This window comes from Mucor velutinosus (genome assembly GCF_035048745.1).
Source record: "Mucor velutinosus strain NIH1002 chromosome Unknown tig00000025, whole genome shotgun sequence".
In the NCBI taxonomy this organism is placed as follows: domain Eukaryota; kingdom Fungi; phylum Mucoromycota; class Mucoromycetes; order Mucorales; family Mucoraceae; genus Mucor; species Mucor velutinosus.
Window position 1 is genome coordinate 180,430 of NW_027041922.1, and position 22,983 is coordinate 203,412.

Here is a 22,983-nt window from a genome sequence, read left to right on the forward strand (position 1 = left end):
ACCAACAACATTTCAGGGGTTGCTTTGAGTCGAGAGGAACATTTTGATTCAATATACATTATAGTAGAAGCCTTTATTTTTACGGTGAAAAACGCGATCGTTTGATTTTTGATAAAAACCATGAGGGGTACCTCATGGCTTGGAGTCAATTTTCAATCATCCCAAAAAAGCTGGGCAAAGGTGTTAAACAGTTAGTGCTAACTCAGAACAACTGTTTTGGTGTCATCCTGCCAGCGTAAAACGGGCTTGTAACACGAGAAAACACGGCTCAAATGTACCTAAACTTTGCCTTGTTGTGTCTATTCTGAAGCTGTAGGAGCCAAAGCGAGCAAGCTGTGTTCCCTTTCAAAAATTGTTTTCATTGATACGTAGACTACTCGAGAGCACTCAAATTCACAGTTATGTGGAGGGCTTGTATGTGACAATAGACGGCTAAACAGTCTATATCAGTAGGAATTTCGATAAAACTTACAATATTTCAATGAATTGAGCCGAAGAAATCCATGTAAACTGGCTCATATTGAAGTAGAGCAAAGGCGAAAGCACAGAGACACTCGTTTAGTGGTATCAACAGAATTCTTCGATCATGGCAAGGCTCATTATGCGCTTCTTGTTTTGAAAATGCTATTTTTTGTTGGGGCCTCCATCTCTCTATTGATTTGAGACTTGCAATGCAATTTGGATATACCTGTTTCTATTTCAAATTGCTCTCTCTGTGGTGCTCGAGTGTGTGTATACGAGGACCGGATGCAACACTAACGCCAATGCTCTACTAAAAGGGATTCTACATAATACAACAACAAAGTTTGTTTATTCCAAATAGACATAAATAGAGAAGCATGATCAGCATGCTGCCAAGTGGAACTAAGGCATGTACACGTTATCAAGCAGTAATATATTGTTTGTTTGATTAGACATTTATGGCTTAATGATTTTAATTGCTGTGAAATGTTATGTTTTGTACAAATACTAGAAAATATTTTATTTTGGATGGTTGGAAAAAAAAAAAAAAGAAAAAAAAGACAGCAAGCAATGTATATAGAGACTAAATGATGGCAAAATGGGTAAATGATATATAGAAAAAAAACTAATGAGCAACATGATGAATGATTATAAGAAAGGTTTTGTTTGTAGATGAACAGTTTAGCAGTTGTTTACTGTGCTACTGTTGCATTATCTACGTAATTTAGAACTACGCCGACAAATTCGTCTAGTATTTTGTTTGAATCGACATATTTAATTCCACCTTTTGTAGTAACTGTGGGTATGCAACATTGTTCTTGGTGTTCCTGGTGCTTTTGTTGTTGTTTTTGTTGTTCTGTACAGGCGGCAGGTGATGTGGAAGAAGATGCATTGTAGGATAGAAAAGCATGCATAGAGGGTAGCACACAAAAGTCATCTTGAGCAGCTTCCCCTGCTTTCTTGCCTTCAACTTTGACAAATTGAGTTGGTGCTTGTGTTACTACTGCTGCGTCTGTCATGGCTGCTTCAACCGCTTGCTTTTTGGAGGTGGGTACGGGTGTAGTAGAGTGATGGGAAGAGGATCGACGTCGTTTGTTGTTGTTTTGGTTGTCACTCGTGACACTGCTGACGCTACTAGTGCTGCTACTGCTAGTGCGACGTTGTAATGAAGGTGACAGATGCGGAAGTACAGGGCTGGATGAGGCTGATGAGAAATCAGGTGGTGATGAAGACCAAGAACTAGTGCGAGTAAATCTATCAATCGATGGCAGTTCAATCTTTTGCTGTGGTGCACTGTAGAAAGGTAGTTCAATGATATCACTAGTGCTTGATGCAGTGCTGCTGGGCGATGTAGGGCTTGATGGAGAGGACGAATAGTGTATTACGGGACTCATCAGACGCAAGGAATCCCGCATACCAAGAGGTGGAGCCCAAGCGCCATTGGATTCTCTTCTTTCCATCATCATGCGTCTGCCTAATCGTCTTGCTATTTCTTCTCGTACAAAAGCTTGTTTCTCAGCGGAATCATGATCACCGTACTTTTGGCGTGCTAAGCGATACACACGACAGCGTAAATCGTTTTGTCTGTTTTTCTCTCTGTTTTCTGCTCTCCATTTACGCATTCTATCATTGTTACTGAAACAGATCAGAAAATTTTGTCAATGCAACAATTATCAAATGTATTCAATGTTGGATTTTTTTACCTTTCGGTTGTCTCTTCCTTTGATACTATTTTTTTGGAATGGCCCTTCCATCGTTTCTGATCGCGACTTCGGACGTAAGGTATGTTGTGAATGTTGGGGTTTTCCATGTGGCGCTTCCTAAAGGTGGAGAATATGAATATGCTATTCTACTGATGATTTATACGGGGACACATGGAAGGCAGGAGACGAGAAAAAGGGAAAGAGGGGCTGCTACTTACAGATTTGAGCGGGTGGCAAAGACTATAGTAAAAGAAAGAAGGTTGTTAATTTCAGGTGGAACAGCGGCTGATGTCTAGTACAGTATTACTTTTAGGACATTGGGGACAAGCAAATACTCTTGCAGCATTTTGATCATCATCCAGAGAAAGCATGTTTATAGGTATATATGTGTATGCAGAGTATATAGAAAAAGTGAGTGAAAGAGAGAGAAAAGAAAAAGAGCAAGATTAATATACTGATGGAATAACAAATAGATAAACAAAAGAAGGACGAAAAAAATTCATCTATCCATATACTATTATACACACAGATCAAACAGTCCATTACAATATTCAACATTTAGGATTGCATTGAACCCAAGCAAAATATGGGGGGTCTTTTGGCGGGAAATCCTCTGGTTTAAGGGGTTGTAGGCAGGTGGGGGGGGGGAGTGAGAGCAGGAGAAGCATATACAGAGATCAACTGACTGTGTGTATCACCGTCTGGTTTATAATGTAATCTTGTTCATTACTACGTTATTCATGTACGGCGGTGCTTTTGTGTTTACCATCCAGGATAGAGATGGATAGATTGCAGTGGAGTGGTCTATGGACAAATATTTTCTTTTTTAATATAAGCACATTTTACAAACAAGAAAGATCATTCCGTATAGTCGCAATCAAGCAAGCAAGAGACGGAACATCCCCGCATTCCCGAGAGAGGGCCAAGTCAGAAAGAACTCTTTTGTCTTTGCGTCTGTTTTTTTTTGTATATATAGCATGAGACATGTTGGCACGCGTCAAATGTGCAGCAGTAAGAAAAACTATATGGAGCATTGGGGGATATATTAAAAAATACTCTTGTACTCGGCATTTGCTTCCGATCAGTCAAGTATCATTGCAAACCTCCTGCAAAAGAAACTTTGTTTTTCGCTTGCTCATCCTTCCCCCCCCCCTGAATTTGACTAGTTGAACATTTTACTGTCATCATTTCTACAGGAGTTGGACTCTTTTCATTGTTGGTGTTGGAGAATGGAGACATGGTTATGTTTCCAAGCAGTAATCAAACTGTAGATCAACCCGTGTGAGATGTTATGAAACCAATTATTTATTCAATTCAACAACAAATAGTGCCATGTACCACTATCCAACGTTAAGATCACTATCCATACATCCATCCTCGCTGCTCTTCCTCTTCTTCTTCCTGAGCTTTTTGCTCCGTCTCCACCTCAAATCGACACATGGGACATGTATGATGCAGCTCGAGCCATGGCACAATACACTCGCGATCAAACAAATGTCCACTAGAGTGATGTGGTGTGAATAATGAAACAGTAAATAATCATGTAATGTAAAACTCACCATGGCATTCGTGTCACAGCGCCCTCACTGCTCTTCAAGTTGTCCTTACAAATAATACAGGTTTCTTCGCTAATCCATATAAACAAAGCGAGAGAGAGAGAGAGAGAGAGTCAAAAAGCGGTTCACGATCCTAGTTCATAGCTTTACCTTTCCAATGTGCTGTTTTTGACAGTAGGCAGTGTATCAATAAACCGCTTGGATGCTGGTGGAGGCCCTTTTGCGTTGCTCTGTGATTCTTCCAAAAGTTGTGATACAAGGTTGTCTAAAAACTGCTCTTGATCAGCATCACCTCCTGCCTGCATTTGTTCTCGAAATTGATTAAAGAAGCTATCATTATTATTAGATTGTTGCATACTCTTTCAGGTAGAGTACTCACTTGGCTGCTTGTATCAACTGCTGCACATTGGCTGTAGTATCGCCTCCATGTCTGCTTGAGCCTGGCGATAGGATTGAACCAGAACCTGGATTCATGAATGCATCCAGGTCAACATCGTATGTTTTCTTTTTGCTTTGACCATGGTTAATTCCTAGTTCATCTTGGTACCGAGTACATCAGCCACTGATTTATCATACACATATACGAGCGTATACATACCAAAGTAGCTGGACATGGTGAAATTGAGTATAATGCTGTTGAAAAGCTAAAATCCACAGATACGTAAGTGTCCCCCCAAGGTCAACATGCGCGTGGTTTCAATTAGGCTTTATTATGTAAGTGATCTCGTTGGGTCTATTTCATGCAATTACAGCTGTTCATGTTACGAGGGGTTCTCTATTCTGTTTCTTTTTTTTTCTGGCAATGAATGCTAATACACTGACAAGGTGCCTGTTGATGTTATCCTCAATCCTAAGATTCCAGTGTTGATGGATACCAAAAAAGTATCACGGTTGATGTAAAGAGCAATATCTGTATACAGTATTACCCACTAGCCGATCTATCTCGCTACGTGCAACGTCAGCATCACCCTGCGGGCTATCGTCAAAGACATTTAAATGAGATATAATAAAATTTTGGTATATCAAGTAGAATTTAAACAATTAATTATTAGCAGAAGAATGTTATATTAGAGCCAGAAGGAGGAGAGAAGGTATCTCTCAGCACCTTTTTGCTTATACTGATACCATACAAAGCCTATTATTAAGACGACGTGAAATAAAATTCAGGTTTTATGCAGCATTTGTATACCACAATATCCATTTTCTGATTATACCATTCACTGCGGCTGATGCTCTTAACAAGATGGCGACATAAAGCTAACCATAAGTAAATACAGGACTTGTTGTGTAAGATCTACAGCGACTTTTTTGAAATATTGTCATTACAAAAGACATCTTTATGAGGCAAATCTCCCTCAAAAAAAAGTACTTAAGTTAAGTAGTTGTCCTTTCAATTTCATGACCCCCCCCCATATAATCAGTATCGCAATCATTATTGTCATCATCAGAAAGGCATTTGGGCCAGCCAGCAGCAGCATTGCCCACTAAAATTGATTAAACCTCAGCTATATCTTCTTCTTAAGATTGGACAAATATTGTCTTTTGTCGACTTGATTAAACTATTCTGTGGTATTCGACTATACAAGTCGTGATGATCACCTTATGCTTCCTAATACATTCTTGGAGTACTTTTCAAGGCGCTTCCAATGGTGCTAATTGTAGCAAGTGTTTTGAATAAAATTTCTGAGAAAATTGGTAGAATAGGAAATGAAGTTTTTGCCGAAAATAGCCAGATTTTGCATATCAAAATTTCATAAAAATGCTTTCAGGGGCTGCTCTGAAACCATAGAAACATTTTGAGTTAATATATGCCATAGAAGTCTTCATTTTCAAGGTAAAAAAAACGCGACCTTTTGATTTTCAATGAAAACCATGAGGGGTTCCTCATGGTTTAAAGTCGATTTTCGACGATCCCAAAAAAGTCGAGTAAAAGTGCCAAGAAGTTAGTCTTGGATGAGAGCGATTGTTTGGCGGTATCTGGCAGGCTAAAACGGCTTTTAACGCGAGAAAACACGGCTCAAATGCACCAAAATTTTGCAGTATTAGGTACACTTTTGACTAGAAAGGGGCAATACCAGTATGCTGCTTGCCCGTATATGAAGTATCAACATGTATACGGGCGTGGAACATTGCTTAAGAGTCAGATCCGCAGATAATATGAAGGGTTTTCCTGTGTAAATGGAGAACCAAAATGAAATTAGCAGTATTTTGATAAGATAAGCAAGGGCAATGGGTAGCGTGAACAACCGCTGCGCAGGTTGGCTCTCACCGAAACGAAGCGAAGATAGAGAGCCATCCGAAACATAAATACACTCGTAAGTAAATAAAACATACTTTGGCGTATCGAATGATGGTAGAAACAAGCTCATAGCAAAGTTACAAAAATTGCAGTATCTCATAACAAACGTGGGTCACATTGAAAACACCATTGTAGCAAGTTTACCAAAAGCCAGATAATTTGGGGACATGTAAGCCCATTTTTTTATGCGAATACAGTATCCCACTCTATAAAGCTCGTAAATGATTAAAAAAATATGAGATGGTTCAATTTTATCGATAAAATGTAAATGTAATATTATGGAATTGTAGTATATATATATATATATATAAAGAAAAAAGTAAGCCAGTTGCTTTCTCCTATGTTATACTTTTTATGCAGCGAGAGTGGATAGCGGTAAGCTTAATTCAGTAATTTGAAGGGTATATGTCAAAGGCTGAGGGGCCATCGTCTTGATTGGCGGTAATTGCAAACTTTGCTTTTTCAAGGCTTGCCCATTACACAATGATGCTTCTAAAGTGGTATTGATAGGAGACACAGATGAGGGTAACCTGGTAAGTGCGGCGTGGACTTGACAAGCTTCATTGTTGATATCTAATTCCAGAGTCTTTCCTTCCTCCATTCCCTTTTCAACAGTAATGATGAATCCATTTTGGCTGTATGATTGAAATTTGGATGTCTTTTTCCGGAGCAAGGAACAATGGATTGGGCGGCGATGGTCAAACATGGTCTTTACTTTCACAGGATCCATCAGTACCGAGTAGTAGGCTCTCTTTGATTTGGCATCAAACCCAATGGGCTTTGCGCTGACTTGTCCTAAATGTATCTATACACATGGAATTAGATTCTATCCTCTACAAGTGTGAATGTACAAAAGCTTACCAAGATTCCCCATTCATCGCTGGATTTAATGATACGCTTCTCTATCTCACAGAGAGAGAATGATTGAAATAACCGACAAGTTCTTTCAATGCGAACCAAATCAGTCATTGACATGTAACTAAGAATATTTGTAATGATTTCTGCTGGGAGTAAATAGTCCATTTTTTTTTATTGAATTGAATATGAATGCATTGAAGAATGGAAGAAATATAGGGTAGAAAAGAGTAGAAATCAAGAAATGAGCTTTCTCAAAGCCGGCCTATTTATACTTGCCAGCATGGAGCTTGCTATTTACAGATAGATAATGATCGATAACTCCGTTTATTGGCACTCGGAGTACTTTCAAGTAACCATTTAGTATAGTTTGCCTTTTAACCAAATCAAGAATTTGCTGGTATTCGCAGAAAAAGTGGGTCCACTTGCAAAATGAATATAGCTTGCCATCGATAACGGACTCACGGCGCATTGCGTAAAGAACCGAGAGCATATTTTCCTTGATATTTATGCAGCTGCTCTCTGACAAGACATCATCTCTCACACTATTTAACCCCTTGTTTTCGCTTTGTTGATTACATTTTAGTGTAGAGGGTTCCGATCCTGTTTAGATTTAGATTTATCGGGGTTCAGCATGCAATTATAGTTATCATATCGATAAAATGGCAAAAAAAAAAAAAAAAAAAAAGGGTCACCCGCTAAAATATACATCATACAGCGAACAGGTGCCTAGCTGGTTGAGGTGAGATGGATCATTTGGTATTAAATCCACATAGATCTTGATGACTATTCTTGAAATTCTCATTTGCTTGAAGCTCTGCGCATAGCAAGGCACATATTGCACACAATCTCAAAAGCTTATAATGTTGTTTTGCGAGATGATTGTACAACAACAAGCTACGTCAGAGGCATTAGTGGGGATTTGGATACCGTCCACTCTCTATGTCTCTGTACAGTGCCTCCAATGCTAATGGACGCTTCTCAAGATCGGCTCCCGCTTGTACTGTATATATCCCCAAATGAAGCTTTTCTCACACAATCTCATTTCCACATTCCACTGGTCCAATTGGCATTCTTGACCGGGATTTTCGTACTGGCCACCTTACTCAGATATTAGAGCTCTCTCTTAAGTGTTCCATTGTCCAGGATCCAGTAAGCATTGATTGGATACTATATCCATCCTCCAGCGAATCACTCTTAGTCGAGAATACAATCAGATCGACACATGTAGATAGAGATTGATCTCTGTCTCTCTCCTCCTCTCTTTCCACCTTGTAATCGCTTTCGCATCACATCGACTGATTGCCATCAAACCCTCATTTCCATCATTCAATGTTACGATCCCAGTTGAATACACTCTACCACTTTATTATCGACATTTACAAACTGCTGGAAATCGGTATTACTGATTTCAGATAGACTTGCTATATACATTGATGGTTTATTTAGAGCAGGAATAGGGCAATGCCTTTCTAAGCATTCTCTTTTGGGTGTTGTCGACAAATACTGTTCTTGAAAGTCTGTTTGTTCTCTCAGGTGAAAGGCCAGAGTTCAAATGACGAAGACCAACTTGCCAGCGCTTGTAATTGCCATTCGCTGTAGGAAAGAATCTACACTTTGCATTAGGATGTCGTTCAAGAATGAGTGGATTTGAAGGTTTTACCTCTTCTTTGCGCCAGAATGAGATTTTAATTTGTTAGCCATGCCTCTGGAAGATTGGCCCAAAGGAGCCAAGGGCTTCATAAACAATGCAGATGTGGAACTGACTATAAACAGAAATGTGCTTGTTCAATACACTGTATTGTCCGTTTTTTTTTCTTATTAATACATACCTAGAGCACGAAACATGATGTGGGCAGGGGGGATGTTTCTTGTTGAAAAAGTGTCAAAAACTAAAAAAAAAAAAAAAAAAGCTAGAAGGGGTACCCCCCACAATCAGTACTCCTCAATGCGCCCCTCTGGCATTTGTTCAGTAGTATGGACAACCAGTCACCATAAAGTACTCAAAGTGCCGAGCAACCAGCAATTCTCGAAAGCACCTTTTTCATCAAATCCAAAAAAGATAACCTCTATGAGTACTATAGAAATCGACACTGATACCATCCAATCTCAATTGAGCTCATTGGAGTTGCTAAGGTAGAACGAGAGAATCTGCTTTAGATGCGATCGTCCCGTCTTAATGTCGAATGTAGGAGCAAGACACAGGCTCTGGTTGATTGTAAAGCCACATTATTATCAAAGACCGAAATACTTGACAGCAAGAAAAACCTACTGGAAGAGACCAATGTCGAAAAGCAGAAACTGCAACGGGAACGAAAGCTGTTACGAGAAATGCTGCAGAATATAACCAAAGACCTGACGGCGGTAAATTAGCGAGAGGTGAAAATTGAACGACTCAAATGTTGATCCATCATCGCACTTGTAGATAACGGAAGCAGAGCAATCACTGGCAAAGGAGAGTGAGGAGCTGGAGAGGTCTGTCAACAAGATGAGAACCGAGCAGTATGAGCCATTACATGGTAACATGAGACAGAATTGATGCCAAGTGGGTTAGATGGACTGAAAGGGTTGATTTTAGAGCAAGTGAATGAAATTCGGATGCAAAATGGCATGTCAAGATTACCGCACATTCAGCAGGAATTGGAAGCACAGATGGCCAAGTAAGCGTCGCATTGATTCGGTTCTGGTTTGGCGTACTGATCTTGTTTTCACGATAGAACACTGGAAGACAGGAGAATGAAATGGCAGCAAGAAGAATCTAGCAGCAAGAGAAAAAGTAACAGATCAAGAAAAAGCTAAAATTCCCGAGGGTTTGATACATCTACTGTTTGAATGTGTGTTTAGATATACTTTTCTTCAGCATTCTATCTTTTCAATGGGTGCAAACAGTTCAAAATCGAATAAATCAAAGAGATCCATAAATTCCCATGACTCGAGTAGCCAACTCCACAGAACGGCCTCTGACGAGTCCTCCTCGACCACGGGAAATCTGTTCAATAAAAGCTTATTTCTGAAAATGAAGCCGTATAAAAAAGCATCATCACTCATCATGGAGCAGAAAAAATCACACTCCACCTCGACATTAGCGTCTGGTGCAACAGATTACGATACATACAAGATGTTGGATCACGATGACACGGTTATAAATGCCGCAGCCACACGAGTCAATCGACGGTATGAGCAGGAAAAGGCTGCCATGTTGCAAGAGCATTCTTCTTGTGCGCCATGCATTATATCTCAGCATCCCGACTTGAGCTGCAGGAAAGATCTTTATGATGATACCACTAGTAGCATCTATACCCATAGCACAACAATCACACATTCGTCATCACCACCACCGCCACCCGAGTCGACAGTTGTAGCATCTGCAACTACGACACACCAGCGGAAGCCATCACAATACAGCGATTGGTTGCGAAGTGGTGGTACATCGACTATGCGCAAGAAGGTGACCAGCCAAGAGGTCATGTTGAACCTCTTTATCCAGCCCAACAGCGAAGTGGATCGCAGGAAAGAAAAGGATAGGCAGCAGCGATTAGTAGGTTTTTTTTTTTTTTTTTTTTTTTTTTTTCTTTTAAGTTTACATGTGTATTTCACACACACACACACACACACACATACACACACAAACATCTCCCGCTAAAACATACCTATTTAGCATTATCTGCTAAAACGAATTTGGCAAGTCATCTATCGTGCTGACCTCAAGGATCCTGAGGTGATTGTCAACTGGTGCTGTGGCATTGGATTATGGGACATGGAAATGGCAACCTTGTTTCCTGATGCCAAGGTGATTGGTGTCGACTACAAGGAGGCAACGCTGTCGAACTTGCTGCATGGCTTACCCAACTTGGAGTTTAGATTTGCTGTGATTCATGATACGTATACTGGATTGGAGTCATTTGAAGACGACTCGGTCGATTTCGTCATTTTGAGAGACACATGGCTGATGAATGCTCCTGTCTGGAAGTGGGATAACTTGCTAAAGGCTATTTACCGTATATTAAAGCCCGGTGGTTGGATTGAAGTGGAAGAGCATTGTAATGTGTTTGTCTAGAGAGATGGTCTATGCACCACTAATGCTTACTCTTCAATAGCACTGGTGATAGAATCAGAAGGCCCTTACAGTCGTAAATTGCACGCATGGTTTGATGTCTTTTTCAGTGAAATTCAAGTCGATAGGAACATTGCAAAGAAACTAGACGGACACCTTGCGCGTGCTGGTTTCATAGATATCAACAAACAATCCGTCGCTATACCATTAGGAGAATGGTGCTCTACAGAGTGTAGGTTGCGAGTGTCTATAGTCGCGTTTGCATCTTATTCATCATCTTATATGCAGCTTTGCGAGAAACAGGCTTTCTGTTCAAGGATCTCATTGAAAGAAGAGTGCGCGTCTTGTCCAAGTGGATTTGCCAGCTCAATAATCTAGACATGAAGGACATGAATGCTACAATTGCTACTGTGATGGACGAGGAGATTGATCAGTACCATTCCTGCATCGACTGGCTGTCTTACACGGCAAGGAAAGCGCCCACCACATCATGCAGCATGCCCCACAGTACTTTGGTACAAAAAGAAAAACACCCCCTCTCCTCCCTTTACATCGACTCTTCCAATACAACACCTCCACCACCTTCACCACCGCCGCCTTCTGTTGCGTAAAAAACGATTTATTTACTGTATCATCTCGGCTCTCTGCATATCTTGTTCATTGTCCTGCTCCATTTCACCTTCCATGTCCCTCATTTGTTCTGCTATTTCTTCTAGTTCCTCTAAATTCCAGCCTAATTCGCTCTTCTTCATTTGAAAATGATGTAGTTCATGTGCCAAGGTTCTCAGTACATTGTCACTGTACACACAACATATGAGCACGCAAACATCTATTTCCTGTAACAGTACTTACTTTGCATGCTGGATCCACACACAATAGTCATCCAAATATATCTTGCTATACACATAATACACATCGTGATGGTCAAACAGATATTTCATGTCTAATAAAGCCTTGAGAATAGCCCTCTTCCCCAGTTTAAAGAGAATGTATACATCTTGCAGCACCTTTTCGCAAAGACTCATGTTTCTGTACAGTGGATATGTCAAGGCTCTACGATAGGATGAGATCATGACATCCTTTAGCACTGTGAATTGCTCCAAAGATGACAGTGTAGGACTGATTCTTCCAATACACCACACAGACTCCACATTGTTATCTCCCTCTGTGATACGATGGTTGTACGCATACGCAAACATGAGGTCCACCAGCCCCAGATAAGCGCCCTTTTCATAGGACAGCAGGTACTCTTTGTTGGGCAAATCACGCATCACTGCCTCTTCCTTACTGCTGAACTTCAACAGGGTATCCTTGGTATCGTCAATAGATAGATTGTCCATATCAAGATCTCCAGAAGCATCATTGGGATTGACCTCTTGAATCAAGGGTTCTAATTGGCTTGATTAGACAATGGAATATATACACACACATGCATCCAGCATTTACTCTTTGCTTGCTTGGCCTCCTCAGTCTTTTGGTTCTTTTGCACACGTTTCAGCTCCTTTGCATACACGGTTTTGTACTTGCACAATTCCTTAATTTCCTCATCATTCACATAATCCATGCAGTAGTGATCCTCGTCAAAGTGCGTGTTCTCAGATGCAATGCGCTGCTCACGTCTGCTCTCGACTGTTGATTTCTCGGGTTCATTGATCTCGTTGATTTCATTCATGCTCTCGTGTACGTGCGTAAAATAGCCGTTGTACTGGTTATTGAAGCCGTACTGTGTTGTGATAGAGAGCTGCTCGTCACCGGAAGGCACTTCTTGAGGCAGCTCCCAGTTAAAGTCAATGGCATCCTGGATCTGCTCCTCATTCATGGGATCGTTATCCACACCTCCAACCACTTCAATCAATGGTTTCTTGGGTTCGCTGCTGGCTGCCGTCTTTTCGCCTGTTCTGGCTAGTAGTTTGGTGAGTAGATCCAGGTCAGCAAAGTGCTCGCCCTTGGTTTCTTTGGTGACTCGAATACTGAATTGACCTGCTGATGGATCATAGACAGCTTTTGAGTTGTCATCTTCCACAATATTGCCAGGGAAATGCAATCTAGTAATGGTCAGTGTGCTTGTCCTAAGGGGATGAATCATGGCTTACCTCAAAAAGTAGGGACGCAAATAGAATCGAAACTCGCTGCCTTCTACATAAAGATCCACATCTTGAGCCTACATTTGCATGTCAAACAAAGGTCATCTCTAAAGAGCATTCATGCCAACTCACTCTCACATACGGCGTATTGATGGTAATATGTACAGCATCGTTGTCTTGATTGACTTTGAAGGTTGGTGTGATCATGGGCTTGTTAGCAAAGTAGATGGGTGAGAGAGAGAGAGAGAGAGAGAGAGAGAGAGAGAGAGAGAGAGAGAGAGAGAGAGAGAGAGAGAGAAAGAGCTTTTTTAATGACTGTTTAATGCAAATGCCAGTGACTGACACTAGTGTCCTGACATGTACCAACATGTTGATCTGTCCGATGGATCAAGCCATTGATCCTCATGCTGTACTTTATTCGTATTCTATACTGATCAAATATAACAAAACCAACTCAACATTACGCTGTCATACACAATGTTGAACATTTGGGGCATCCGTATATTTTGGACAGGCCAGAACAAACAAGTATATCTCGTGGGCCATAACTATAGTCCAATGAGCGGTGCTTAAGCATTTAGCCAGCATAGTACGCTTGGCAGCTTTCTTAACAGCATTAGTCGAGATAACGACAAATTTGCAGCTTCCTTTTACTGCCTTTGTGAACATTGCTCACCCATTTAGAAACTGTATAGCCTGCTTCTGTGAAGTTTCTGCCAACCCAAGGCATTTTAAGAAGAGGGCATGCACAGAGTACACCCTATTCCAACTTTTACTAGACGTACGTCCACATTCATATAGTAATCAATAAAGCTTTACTAGCAGCATCTGCCCAAAATTTGCAAATCCCAAAAATTAACAGCAACACACCCTATCTAAAATTCAATTATACCATCGTATATTAGGCAAAAAACCTGGTATAATAGCACTAGTCGATTAATCTCGCTACGTTCGATGACGGCTTCGCTCTGCAGGCTCTCGTCGAAGACATCCCAAATCAGAGATATCAAGTAGAATTTTAACAATCAATAAATAGTAAAGCAAAGAATATGCCAGAGTCAAGAGGGGGAGGCGTCCATTCACTGATGCTCTAAGGATGGCGACATAAAGCTTGTCATGCTTAAATACAGGGCTTGTATTGTATAAGATCTACAGCGACTATTCTGAGAGATTGCCACTGCAAAAGACATCTTTATATGGAAAAACTCCCAAGAAAAAAAAAGTATTTCGGTTAATCAATTGTACTTTCAATTTCATGATCCCCATTTAACCATCATCACAATCATCACTGTCATCATCATCATTATCATCAGAAAAGCATTTGCGTTAACCAAGGGCAGAGCCAAAACTCATTTAAACCCAGTCTATTTTTCCTGCTCAAGATTGGCCAAATATTGTCTTTTGCCGACTTTTTTAATCTATTTTTTTGAGATTTGACTATAATATCTATGATGATCATCCTTTGTTTCTTAATAAAATCTCAAAGCACTTTTCAAGACGCTTCCAATGGTGCCAAGTAAGATAGATGTTTTGAGTAAGCTTATTGAGCAATTTATGAAAATATGAAAAGAGGTTTCTGGCCAAAAGGTCGAAATTTTACATATCAAAGTCCCACAAAGATGATTTCAGAGGTTGCATTGGATCGAGAGAAACATTTTGATTTAATATACATCATAGCAAAAGTCATCATTATCAAGGTGAAAAATGCGATCGTTTGATTTTTGATGAAAACCATGAGGGGTACCTCATGCTTTTTGGTCGAATTTTGGCCATGTTTTTTTTGGTCTCCAAAAAGTTGAGCAATAGTGGTAACAAGTAACTACCAGATGAGAGCAATTGTTTGGTGCTATTCTGACAATCTAAAACGGCTTTGAACGCGAGAAAACGCATCTCAAATGCACTCAGATTTTGCTGTGTTTTGCACAGTTTCGGGTAGTAAGAGGCAATACAAATATGCTGTCTGTACGGATATTGGTTGTTTCCAATGATAGTATAGGCGTGGAACATTGTTGAAAAGCCAACTCCACAGTCTAGGTTGTTCATGAATGGCTCTCATGCAATAATTGAGGACTAAACAGCGAAACTCTGGCATATATTAGTAAAATTACTGAATGCCACACTATATAGGATGCCAAAAAGCGCGACGTTAACCGTATCGTTGTCACATTGCCATACTCTTCAATGATCATATGAAATAATAGAGCAGCATTCTGCATTATCATATACGAGTGATTATGTTTCGGGTGGCTCTCTACTTTCGCTTCGCTTCGGCGAGAACCAGCCTGCGCAGTAGCAGCTCGTTCTACCGATTGCCCTTGAGTGTGTTATTAATTACTGCTGCTTTCATTTTGACCTTCCACTTACGCATAAAAAACTTTTATATTATCTGTGGATCTGACTCTTATGTGACGCTCTACATCCATATACATGTAGCTACTTCATATAAAAGCAAGCAGCATACCGGTATTCCCCCTTTTTAGTCAAGAGTGTGCCTAATACAGCAAAAACTGAGTGCATTTGAGATGCGTTTTCTCGCGTTCAAAGCCGTTTTAGATTGTCAGAATAGCACCAAACAATTGCTCTCATCTGGTAGTTACTTGTTACCACTATTGCTCAACTTTTTGGAGACCAAAAAAAACATGGCCAAAATTCGACCAAAAAGCATGAGGTACCCCTCATGGTTTTCATCAAAAATCAAACGATTGCATTTTTCACCTTGATAATGATGACTTTTACTATGATGTACGAGCCTTTCAGCACTTCGGGTGGTTTCCTGACCTACGCTTCGCTTCGGTGGAAACCAACCTACGTTCAAACGGCTCGCGCTGCCGCGGGCCTTTGGCTAATATCCCAAAATTAATATAGCTAAAATGTTAGAAGAGGAACCCTGATTGTTGATTGATATATAATCACTAATCATATGAGTGTTTATGCTTCGGATGGTTCTCACCGAAGCGTAGCGAAGGTAGAGAACCAACCTGCGCAGCGGCAGCTCGTGCTACTGATTGCTCTTGCGTATTTTATCAAAATACTGCTACTTTCATTTTGACCCTCCACTTACACATAGTAACCCTTCATATTATCTGTGGATCTGATTCTTATGTGATGTTCTACATCCATATACACGTAGCTGCTTCATATACGGGCAAGCAGCATACTGGTATTCCCACTTTTTAGTCCTTAGTGTCCCTAATACAGCAAAGTATGAGTGCATTTGAGCTGAATTTTCTTGCGTTCAAGGCCGTTTTAGATCGTCAGAATAGCCCCAAATGGTTGCTTTCATCTGGCAGTTCCTTTCTGACACTTTTGCTCGACTTTTTGGGGACCAAAAAAACATGGTCAAAATTCGACCAAAAAGCATGAGGTATCCCTCATGGTTTTCATCGAAAATCAAACGATCGCATTTTTCATCTTGATAATGAAGATTTTTACTATAGTATATCTTGAATCAAAATGTTTCTATCAATCCAAAGCAACCTCTGAAATTATCTTTGTGGGACTTTGATATGTAAAATTTCGACATTTTGGCCATAAATCTCTTTTCATATTTTTACAAATCATTCAATAAGTGAATTCAAAACATCTATTTTACTTAGTACCATTGGAAGCGCCTTGAAAAGTACTCCAGGAAAGCTTAAGGAAGCATGGGGAGATTATCATACTTCACTTAGTCGAATCTGCAAAAATAGCTCGATCGAGTCCAAAATTATCAAAATATGTCCAATCTGGAACAGACTATGATTCTGGGTTTGAATTAATTTTGGCTGGTAGGGCCAGCTGGAAAACTCATGCCCTTTTCATAAGGCAATACAGTAGTAAATGCCCTCGAAGCGTATAGAAAGTAGGTGGCAGGTCATAGTACTATCGTTTATAATGATATTTTATTGCCTTCTATATCGTTCATAATGATATTTTATTGCATTCTATATTTAATAACGTTAGTCTGGACATTGACAATGCATGGGTTGCATAAAATGTCTGCAGTAAGTAATGAAATCTCTGAGGCTCTGAGACGTCGCTCAAATAAAACATTGACAGCATTGAGCAGAGGAAAGAGGGTAGAAATAATAGTGGTTTTTATTGATTGATTGTAAAATCATTATTCTCATATGAGCCAGGTCTGATAGATGCCTTGAAACTCAGGTTCCATATTAGGATTGTAAAGTGCAAAAGGACTGAACATTTATTATGTTATGATATTAAATCAAAATGTTTCTCTCGATCCAATGCAACCTCTGAAATCATCTTTGTGGGACTTTGATATGTAAAATTTCGACCTTTTGGCCAGAAACCTCTTTTCATATTTTCATAAATTGCTCAATAAGCTTACTCAAAACATCTATCTTACTTGGCACCATTGGAAGCGTCTTGAAAAGTGCTTTGAGATTTTATTAAGAAACAAAGGATGATCATCATAGATATTATAGTCAAATCTCAAAAAAATAGATTAAAAAAGTCGGCAAAAGACAATATTTGGCCAATCTTGAGCAGGAAAAATAGACTGGGTTTAAATGAGTTTTGGCGGCTGGTGGGACCGGCTGGCAGACTCTATGCCCTTTCCATCATGAAGGAAATACAGTAATAGATGCTTTTGAAGCATATAGAGAGTAGGTGGCAAAGCATATAGCACTACATTTAGCCATTCTCTTTTTCTTTCATTCTATATTCAATAACGCCAGTCTATTAAAATACTTGTTAGATTAATTTTTTTTCCTTTTTGAGGCTTTGAAAGTGTCTAGGGGCCATAAATTTATCATGTTATGGCATTACATGCAGGCAAAATCTCTTGATGTCAAATTATGTGTATATGATTAAATTATGTACAGGCTTTAAAATACATTGGTCATAGCAATCAATGGACGGTACAAGCTTTGAAAGAAGATGCAATCATAAAAGAACATAATATTGAAGCTAATGACAAGACGTGGTTGTTTTTTATTAATGTGTATTTGAGTTTATGAGATCACCATACTTGATGGATTAAAATATTTCAGATTTTTGAGGCTATTTTGACTTGTATAGATAGAGGTAGCAGAGATATAAGAACGACTTGGCCTTGTATAGATGTCAGGCATTAATTGTCTTGATAAGTGATTGAGTAAGAGGAAGCACAGATGAGAGTAGGGCTTGACCTTGTATAGATGTAGAGATGGTATATTTGAACAGTCTTGTCATTTTAGGAGCTTGTAGGAAGCACAGAGAGCTTGGCTTGATAGCATTTGGAGAGGAAAGCTTGCTTTAGATGAGATAGAACATGAGATGGCAGAGGTAACTAGATAAAGATGAGATGAGTACACAAGTACTGTGGCATGAGTGCGTAACAAACCATTTGGGCAAAGAAAATTGACCATCAATAAAAAGGAACCAACACTATATAAACAGGTACCAAGGTGTAAACTTGCTTCACCCATCACGAGAATATCGACACCCTCAGGGCACCTTTATCACCGGATCATAGGGCTGAACCCTACTCTCGACGGCAATAAAGCGTTTGGTCATCCCGTAGCATGACCAATGGGTTTGTCCTGCAGTCTACCCATGATTGTGAAGCGGTGATCCTACTCAGTCCCTACAAAGTAGCTTTTCGGCACTATGTAATCAATAGGTTAGTCAACATGGCTCATACGTCCAACAAGATAATAACTTACTCGCACAGTTCACCAAGGTCTGCATGTATCAAAGATAGTGTGGCCTTTTTCTAGCATGGACCAAGAGACGTAGAGAGGACCATGGATTTGTAAGGCATTGTATGTAGCAGTAGTAGAGGCCAATAGACAGTAGAGTATTTGATTTAGATGACCATATGTAGAGAGAGAGAGCCCAAATGTCTTGTAGAGAGTTTGTATGTATAGAGTATTTTTGCTTGTTGTAGAGAGATGAGATGAAGAAGAAGAGGGAAAAGCTGTTGAAACAAATCCCTATTTATATCCTTCTCATCGACTTTTGTGTGAGTCCAGCATCCTTGCCACACTTAAATTCGTTTCCTTTTACTTTTCTCCACGATATACTACTTTGAGCGCGTGAAAATAGTACCATTTTGACGTTTGACACTTGCTCTATTTGATCCGCTTCGTCCGAGGCTTTCAACTGTTTTCTGTCTCGAGTTATGTCCATTTTGCTACTTCAAAAAGCCCTTTTTCCACCTTCACATGAAACGAGTTCCCCCATCTCTTCCTAGATGTAATTAACAGACAACTTTTCACTGGCTCAAACCTCATCAAAAAGTAAACAAAAAATGTCATTTGACACTGAAACAGATGCAGCTGGTTGCTTGATTAAGTAATCTTTTTTTTTTTACCTCTCCTTAATTTCTCTCTCCAAGATCATACGGTTCTCAATCCATCTCTCTTGTTGTTTACATCAGCCATAAACTGTCCATCTAATCGGGCAATACGAGTGTTAAGGTTGGCTTACTTGTCGTTTACATCACATCGGAGCCAGCATAACAGATTCTGGACCAAGAAACAAGTGTACACCTCGGAAAACAAGCGTGCCATGTGAATATTACTGCGGCAATCTCCATGGAATGGAACATAATGGATCGTTTTCGAACCAGTGCAAGTCATCTTGTTTCCAGCTATCATGGTTGCTGTCAATGATGTCAATCAAGTGTTTGCGCTACTAGATATCATCAATATGCCCACATCTACATAGTGAGTTGGTTATTCTTGTGTATCATTCCTGCAACCTGTTTGTAGTTCTTATGCCAAGAGTATTCATCTCATAAAGAGTCAACACGTTTCATATCATTTTTTTTTTAGGGATCGTCCTCTTTTAGAAGGTATTCGGATCATGCAAAATCAAAACATTTCATTTGCTAAGCAAAATTGAGCTTTAAAAAAAATCACATGTAAAGTAAACAAAAGGACATGAATTGAAGAGAGATAAGCAAGTAAATGGCCAATTTGTGGTTAAAGAGAGGATATTTTATTAGAAAGTATGTACATCATTAGAAAGCAAATCACTTGAGGAATCCAATGGTACTATTTTCAGGGTTCTAAGTAAAGTACACATCGCGAAATTCATCAAACAAGGCCGTGGGATTTCCAAAAGAAGGAGGTTTCTGAATTAAACTTCACCTCTTTTCTCCTTGCAAGATCCCTTTGTCTGTGTGCTATTCTGTTGCTTTGGATCATGTCACGTTCCTCCTATGTCATCAACCAATGATTTTTGGGTCTCACGTTGGGTACGCTATCCATTTGAGAAGGAGTCTCGCTTTCTCGTATAATCGTTTCTGTGGGTATCATTGCCGTTATATTATAGGGTTTTGAGCAATCAAGGAGAGTCTTCTTTTAGCCAGCCAAAACGGATTACAATCCCGCTCGACATTCTGTCACGATTCGTTAATTTTCAATAAATTTGCAACTTGATCGACTTATTTTACGAGATTCGACTATGAAAATTGTAGTGATCATCCTTACAGCCTTAAGCTATCTAGGAGAACGTTTCAAGGCGCATCCATCCAATGGTGTTAGGTAAAATATATGTTTTGAATGAACTTAATGAGCAATTCATAAAAGTATGAAAAGAGGTTTCTGGCAAAAAAAAATCGAGATTTTACATACCAAGACCCTATAAATATGATTTTAGGGGTTACGCTAGATCGATAGAAACATTTTGATTCAATATATACCATAGTAAAAGTCTTCATTTTCAGGGCGAAAAATGCGATCGTTTGATTTTCGATGAAAACTATGAGGTACCCCTGGGGGTGGCTAACGTACCAACAAAAAATTTCCTTTTTTGCTTAACGTACCAACAAAATATTCTCTTCATTCGCCATACATTTTTTTTTTCGATCCTGACATGCCAACTAAATCTAACAATGTATTTGATCTCTTGTATAAGACAAGTAGCCGATCGATCTTGCTACGCTGGATGACGGCGTTACCCTGCGGACTCTCGCCGAAGACATTTCAATTCAGAGATATCACATAAGTTTTAGACATTCAATTAACAGTGAGAGATTATTGTCATTGCAAAAGACACTTTTGCAGGGAAAAACTCTGAACAAAAGTAAATATATATACATATATTTGGACTAAGCAACCGTTCTTTTTTTTTTAAATATATGACCTCCATTGGGTCAGTATCGCAATTATCATTGTCATCATCAGAAAGGCATTCGGGTAAGCCAGCATCAGCGAAGCCTGCCAAAAATTATTCAAATTTAGCTAATTTTCTTGTTCAAGATTGGCCAGATTGTGTCCTTTTTCAACTTGATTGAACTCTTTTGCGAGATTCGACTATATGGATTGTGAAGATCACCCTACGCTTCCTAATACATTCTTGGAGTACTTTTCAAGACGCTTCCAATGACACTAATTATAATATGTGCTTTGGATAAAACTATTGAGCAATTTGACAGAATATGAAATGAGGTTTTCAGCGAAAATGGCCATATTTTGCATATAAAATCCTCATAAAAGTGGTTTCAGAAGTTGCTTTGAATCGAGAGAAACGTTTTGAATTAGTATATACCATAGTAAACGTCTCTATTTTCAAGGTGAAAAAGGCAATCGTTTAATTTTCGCTAAAAAAGCATGAGGTACCCCTCATGGTTTTCAGTGGAATTTTGGCCATGTTTTTTTTTTGGTCCCAAAAAGTTGAGCAACGGTGTAAGGAAGTTACTATTACACGAATACAACAATTTTGTGTCATTCCGGTGGCTCAGAAAGGTCTACATGTCAATATATGAAGGCTTGAAAGCTGTCATAATTGATCATGTTTTTGTTTTACAGCTTTTATTTACACAGCGTGAATCACATCTTGGTGGATGGATAGCTGAAATTCTTGAAGAGGGCAGTTCTGCAGTCTGTGCAACTTCTAATTTGAATAGGAGGCATATTGATTTTGGTATAGCTAATTCATGCAAATTTTAATGCCTTATGTTGCTGGTAAGCTTATTAATAGTGAAAGTGAAAAGCCAAGTTTACTGCTTGATTATTATGGTTTTGCACGTTTACCTCGTTATGGCAAAACCTTCTGAAGGTCAATTTTATCATTGGTGAACCCCTGTCAGAATCTACAGATAGACACAAGCAAAAACAGGTTTGGAATCCACAATACGGTAGAAAAATCAACTTGGATCTTGTACACTTTTGCAAAGAAGAAGGTAGTTGGGATGTTTTGCAACGAATGGAAGCGATGCAATGCTCAAAATGATACCATAATAGTTAAATAACGATGCAAGTGATATCCAGCACATTGCCTCTCAATGCCGTGGTACTAAAGACGCCGCTAACAAATTTCCTACTATGGACATTCTTGATGCAGAGTAATATAATCCGGCAATAAAGACTCTCTCAACTCTGAGAACACAACACAAGAGCACAAATGCCAGTATACTTTGACAAGTATGATGGGATCCTGTACAGAGCAACCGCCTTTTCTGTACACAGCACCCCTAAAATAAATATAGCATCTCACCCAAAGTACCATGTACCTCAATGCTTGAGGATGAATGAAAGCGCAGAGAGGGCCTCATTGGAATGATGCCGAAATGCCTCTTCCATCCACTGATTACCGAATCACTAAACAATGGAAAGATGAATGATATGCGGTAGCTTACATATCTGATTCAGGGGTATATGTCTGTGATCCCTAGTTACTGCTGTCTCTATAACAAGCAAAGAGTTATTGCAATGTTCAGAACGTTGTGTAGGTATCCTTATCCACGTGCTTACTGCAGACATGCTTATCATACAGTTGATTGCGTACATTATACACTCGAAATTGGACAGCCGAAATGGTCTGTGGTCAGCTTGTAACTAGCATCAGCGGAACAGGATACCTACAATCTACTATTCCGTTCTGCAATGAAGGGTAGCACAGTGAATGATCATGGAAGGCATGCGTAGATCTGGTTTGCTGATAAATGCAGATAGGCTCAAACAGCACTAGTTGTTTCAGGAACAATAGGCAGAACAAATTTCATTAGGTAATCCCAGATCCCTTTTCTTCTCTCACA

At 39.5% G+C, this 22,983-nt stretch overlaps 7 protein-coding genes across 7 annotated transcripts; 2 read left to right on the forward strand and 5 right to left on the reverse strand.

Moving 5' to 3' along the window:
* Positions 1–1,154: 1,154 nt before the first annotated feature.
* ATC70_000060 (uncharacterized protein) lies at positions 1,155–2,536 on the reverse strand (the record flags this gene model as incomplete). Its single annotated transcript, XM_064819482.1, has 4 exons — positions 1,155–2,097; positions 2,166–2,282; positions 2,384–2,405; positions 2,473–2,536. 4 exons carry the CDS (start codon positions 2,534–2,536, stop codon positions 1,155–1,157), a joined length of 1,146 nt encoding a protein of 381 aa, XP_064677617.1.
* Positions 2,537–3,524: 988 nt separating this feature from the next.
* ATC70_000061 (uncharacterized protein) lies at positions 3,525–4,335 on the reverse strand (the record flags this gene model as incomplete). Its single annotated transcript, XM_064819483.1, has 5 exons — positions 3,525–3,666; positions 3,725–3,793; positions 3,872–4,051; positions 4,101–4,260; positions 4,320–4,335. 5 exons carry the CDS (start codon positions 4,333–4,335, stop codon positions 3,525–3,527), a joined length of 567 nt encoding a protein of 188 aa, XP_064677618.1.
* A 2,037-nt stretch (positions 4,336–6,372) lies between these two features.
* ATC70_000062 (uncharacterized protein) lies at positions 6,373–7,043 on the reverse strand (the record flags this gene model as incomplete). The annotated part of the gene is made up of 2 exons (XM_064819484.1): positions 6,373–6,825; positions 6,882–7,043. 2 exons carry the CDS (start codon positions 7,041–7,043, stop codon positions 6,373–6,375), a joined length of 615 nt encoding a protein of 204 aa, XP_064677619.1.
* Positions 7,044–8,316: 1,273 nt separating this feature from the next.
* ATC70_000063 (uncharacterized protein) lies at positions 8,317–8,723 on the reverse strand (the record flags this gene model as incomplete). Its single annotated transcript, XM_064819485.1, has 3 exons — positions 8,317–8,485; positions 8,539–8,641; positions 8,708–8,723. The coding sequence occupies 3 exons, from the start codon at positions 8,721–8,723 to the stop codon at positions 8,317–8,319; spliced, it is 288 nt and encodes a 95-aa protein (XP_064677620.1).
* A 223-nt stretch (positions 8,724–8,946) lies between these two features.
* ATC70_000064 (uncharacterized protein) lies at positions 8,947–9,674 on the forward strand (the record flags this gene model as incomplete). Its single annotated transcript, XM_064819486.1, has 5 exons — positions 8,947–9,011; positions 9,068–9,239; positions 9,301–9,394; positions 9,454–9,535; positions 9,593–9,674. 5 exons carry the CDS (start codon positions 8,947–8,949, stop codon positions 9,672–9,674), a joined length of 495 nt encoding a protein of 164 aa, XP_064677621.1.
* A 250-nt stretch (positions 9,675–9,924) lies between these two features.
* ATC70_000065 (uncharacterized protein) lies at positions 9,925–11,540 on the forward strand (the record flags this gene model as incomplete). Its single annotated transcript, XM_064819487.1, has 4 exons — positions 9,925–10,413; positions 10,534–10,915; positions 10,973–11,161; positions 11,218–11,540. 4 exons carry the CDS (start codon positions 9,925–9,927, stop codon positions 11,538–11,540), a joined length of 1,383 nt encoding a protein of 460 aa, XP_064677622.1.
* A 12-nt stretch (positions 11,541–11,552) lies between these two features.
* On the reverse strand, positions 11,553–13,220 carry ATC70_000066 (uncharacterized protein; the record flags this gene model as incomplete). Its single annotated transcript, XM_064819488.1, has 5 exons — positions 11,553–11,727; positions 11,782–12,319; positions 12,376–12,974; positions 13,023–13,090; positions 13,146–13,220. The coding sequence occupies 5 exons, from the start codon at positions 13,218–13,220 to the stop codon at positions 11,553–11,555; spliced, it is 1,455 nt and encodes a 484-aa protein (XP_064677623.1).
* Between the last annotated feature and the right edge of the window lie 9,763 nt (positions 13,221–22,983).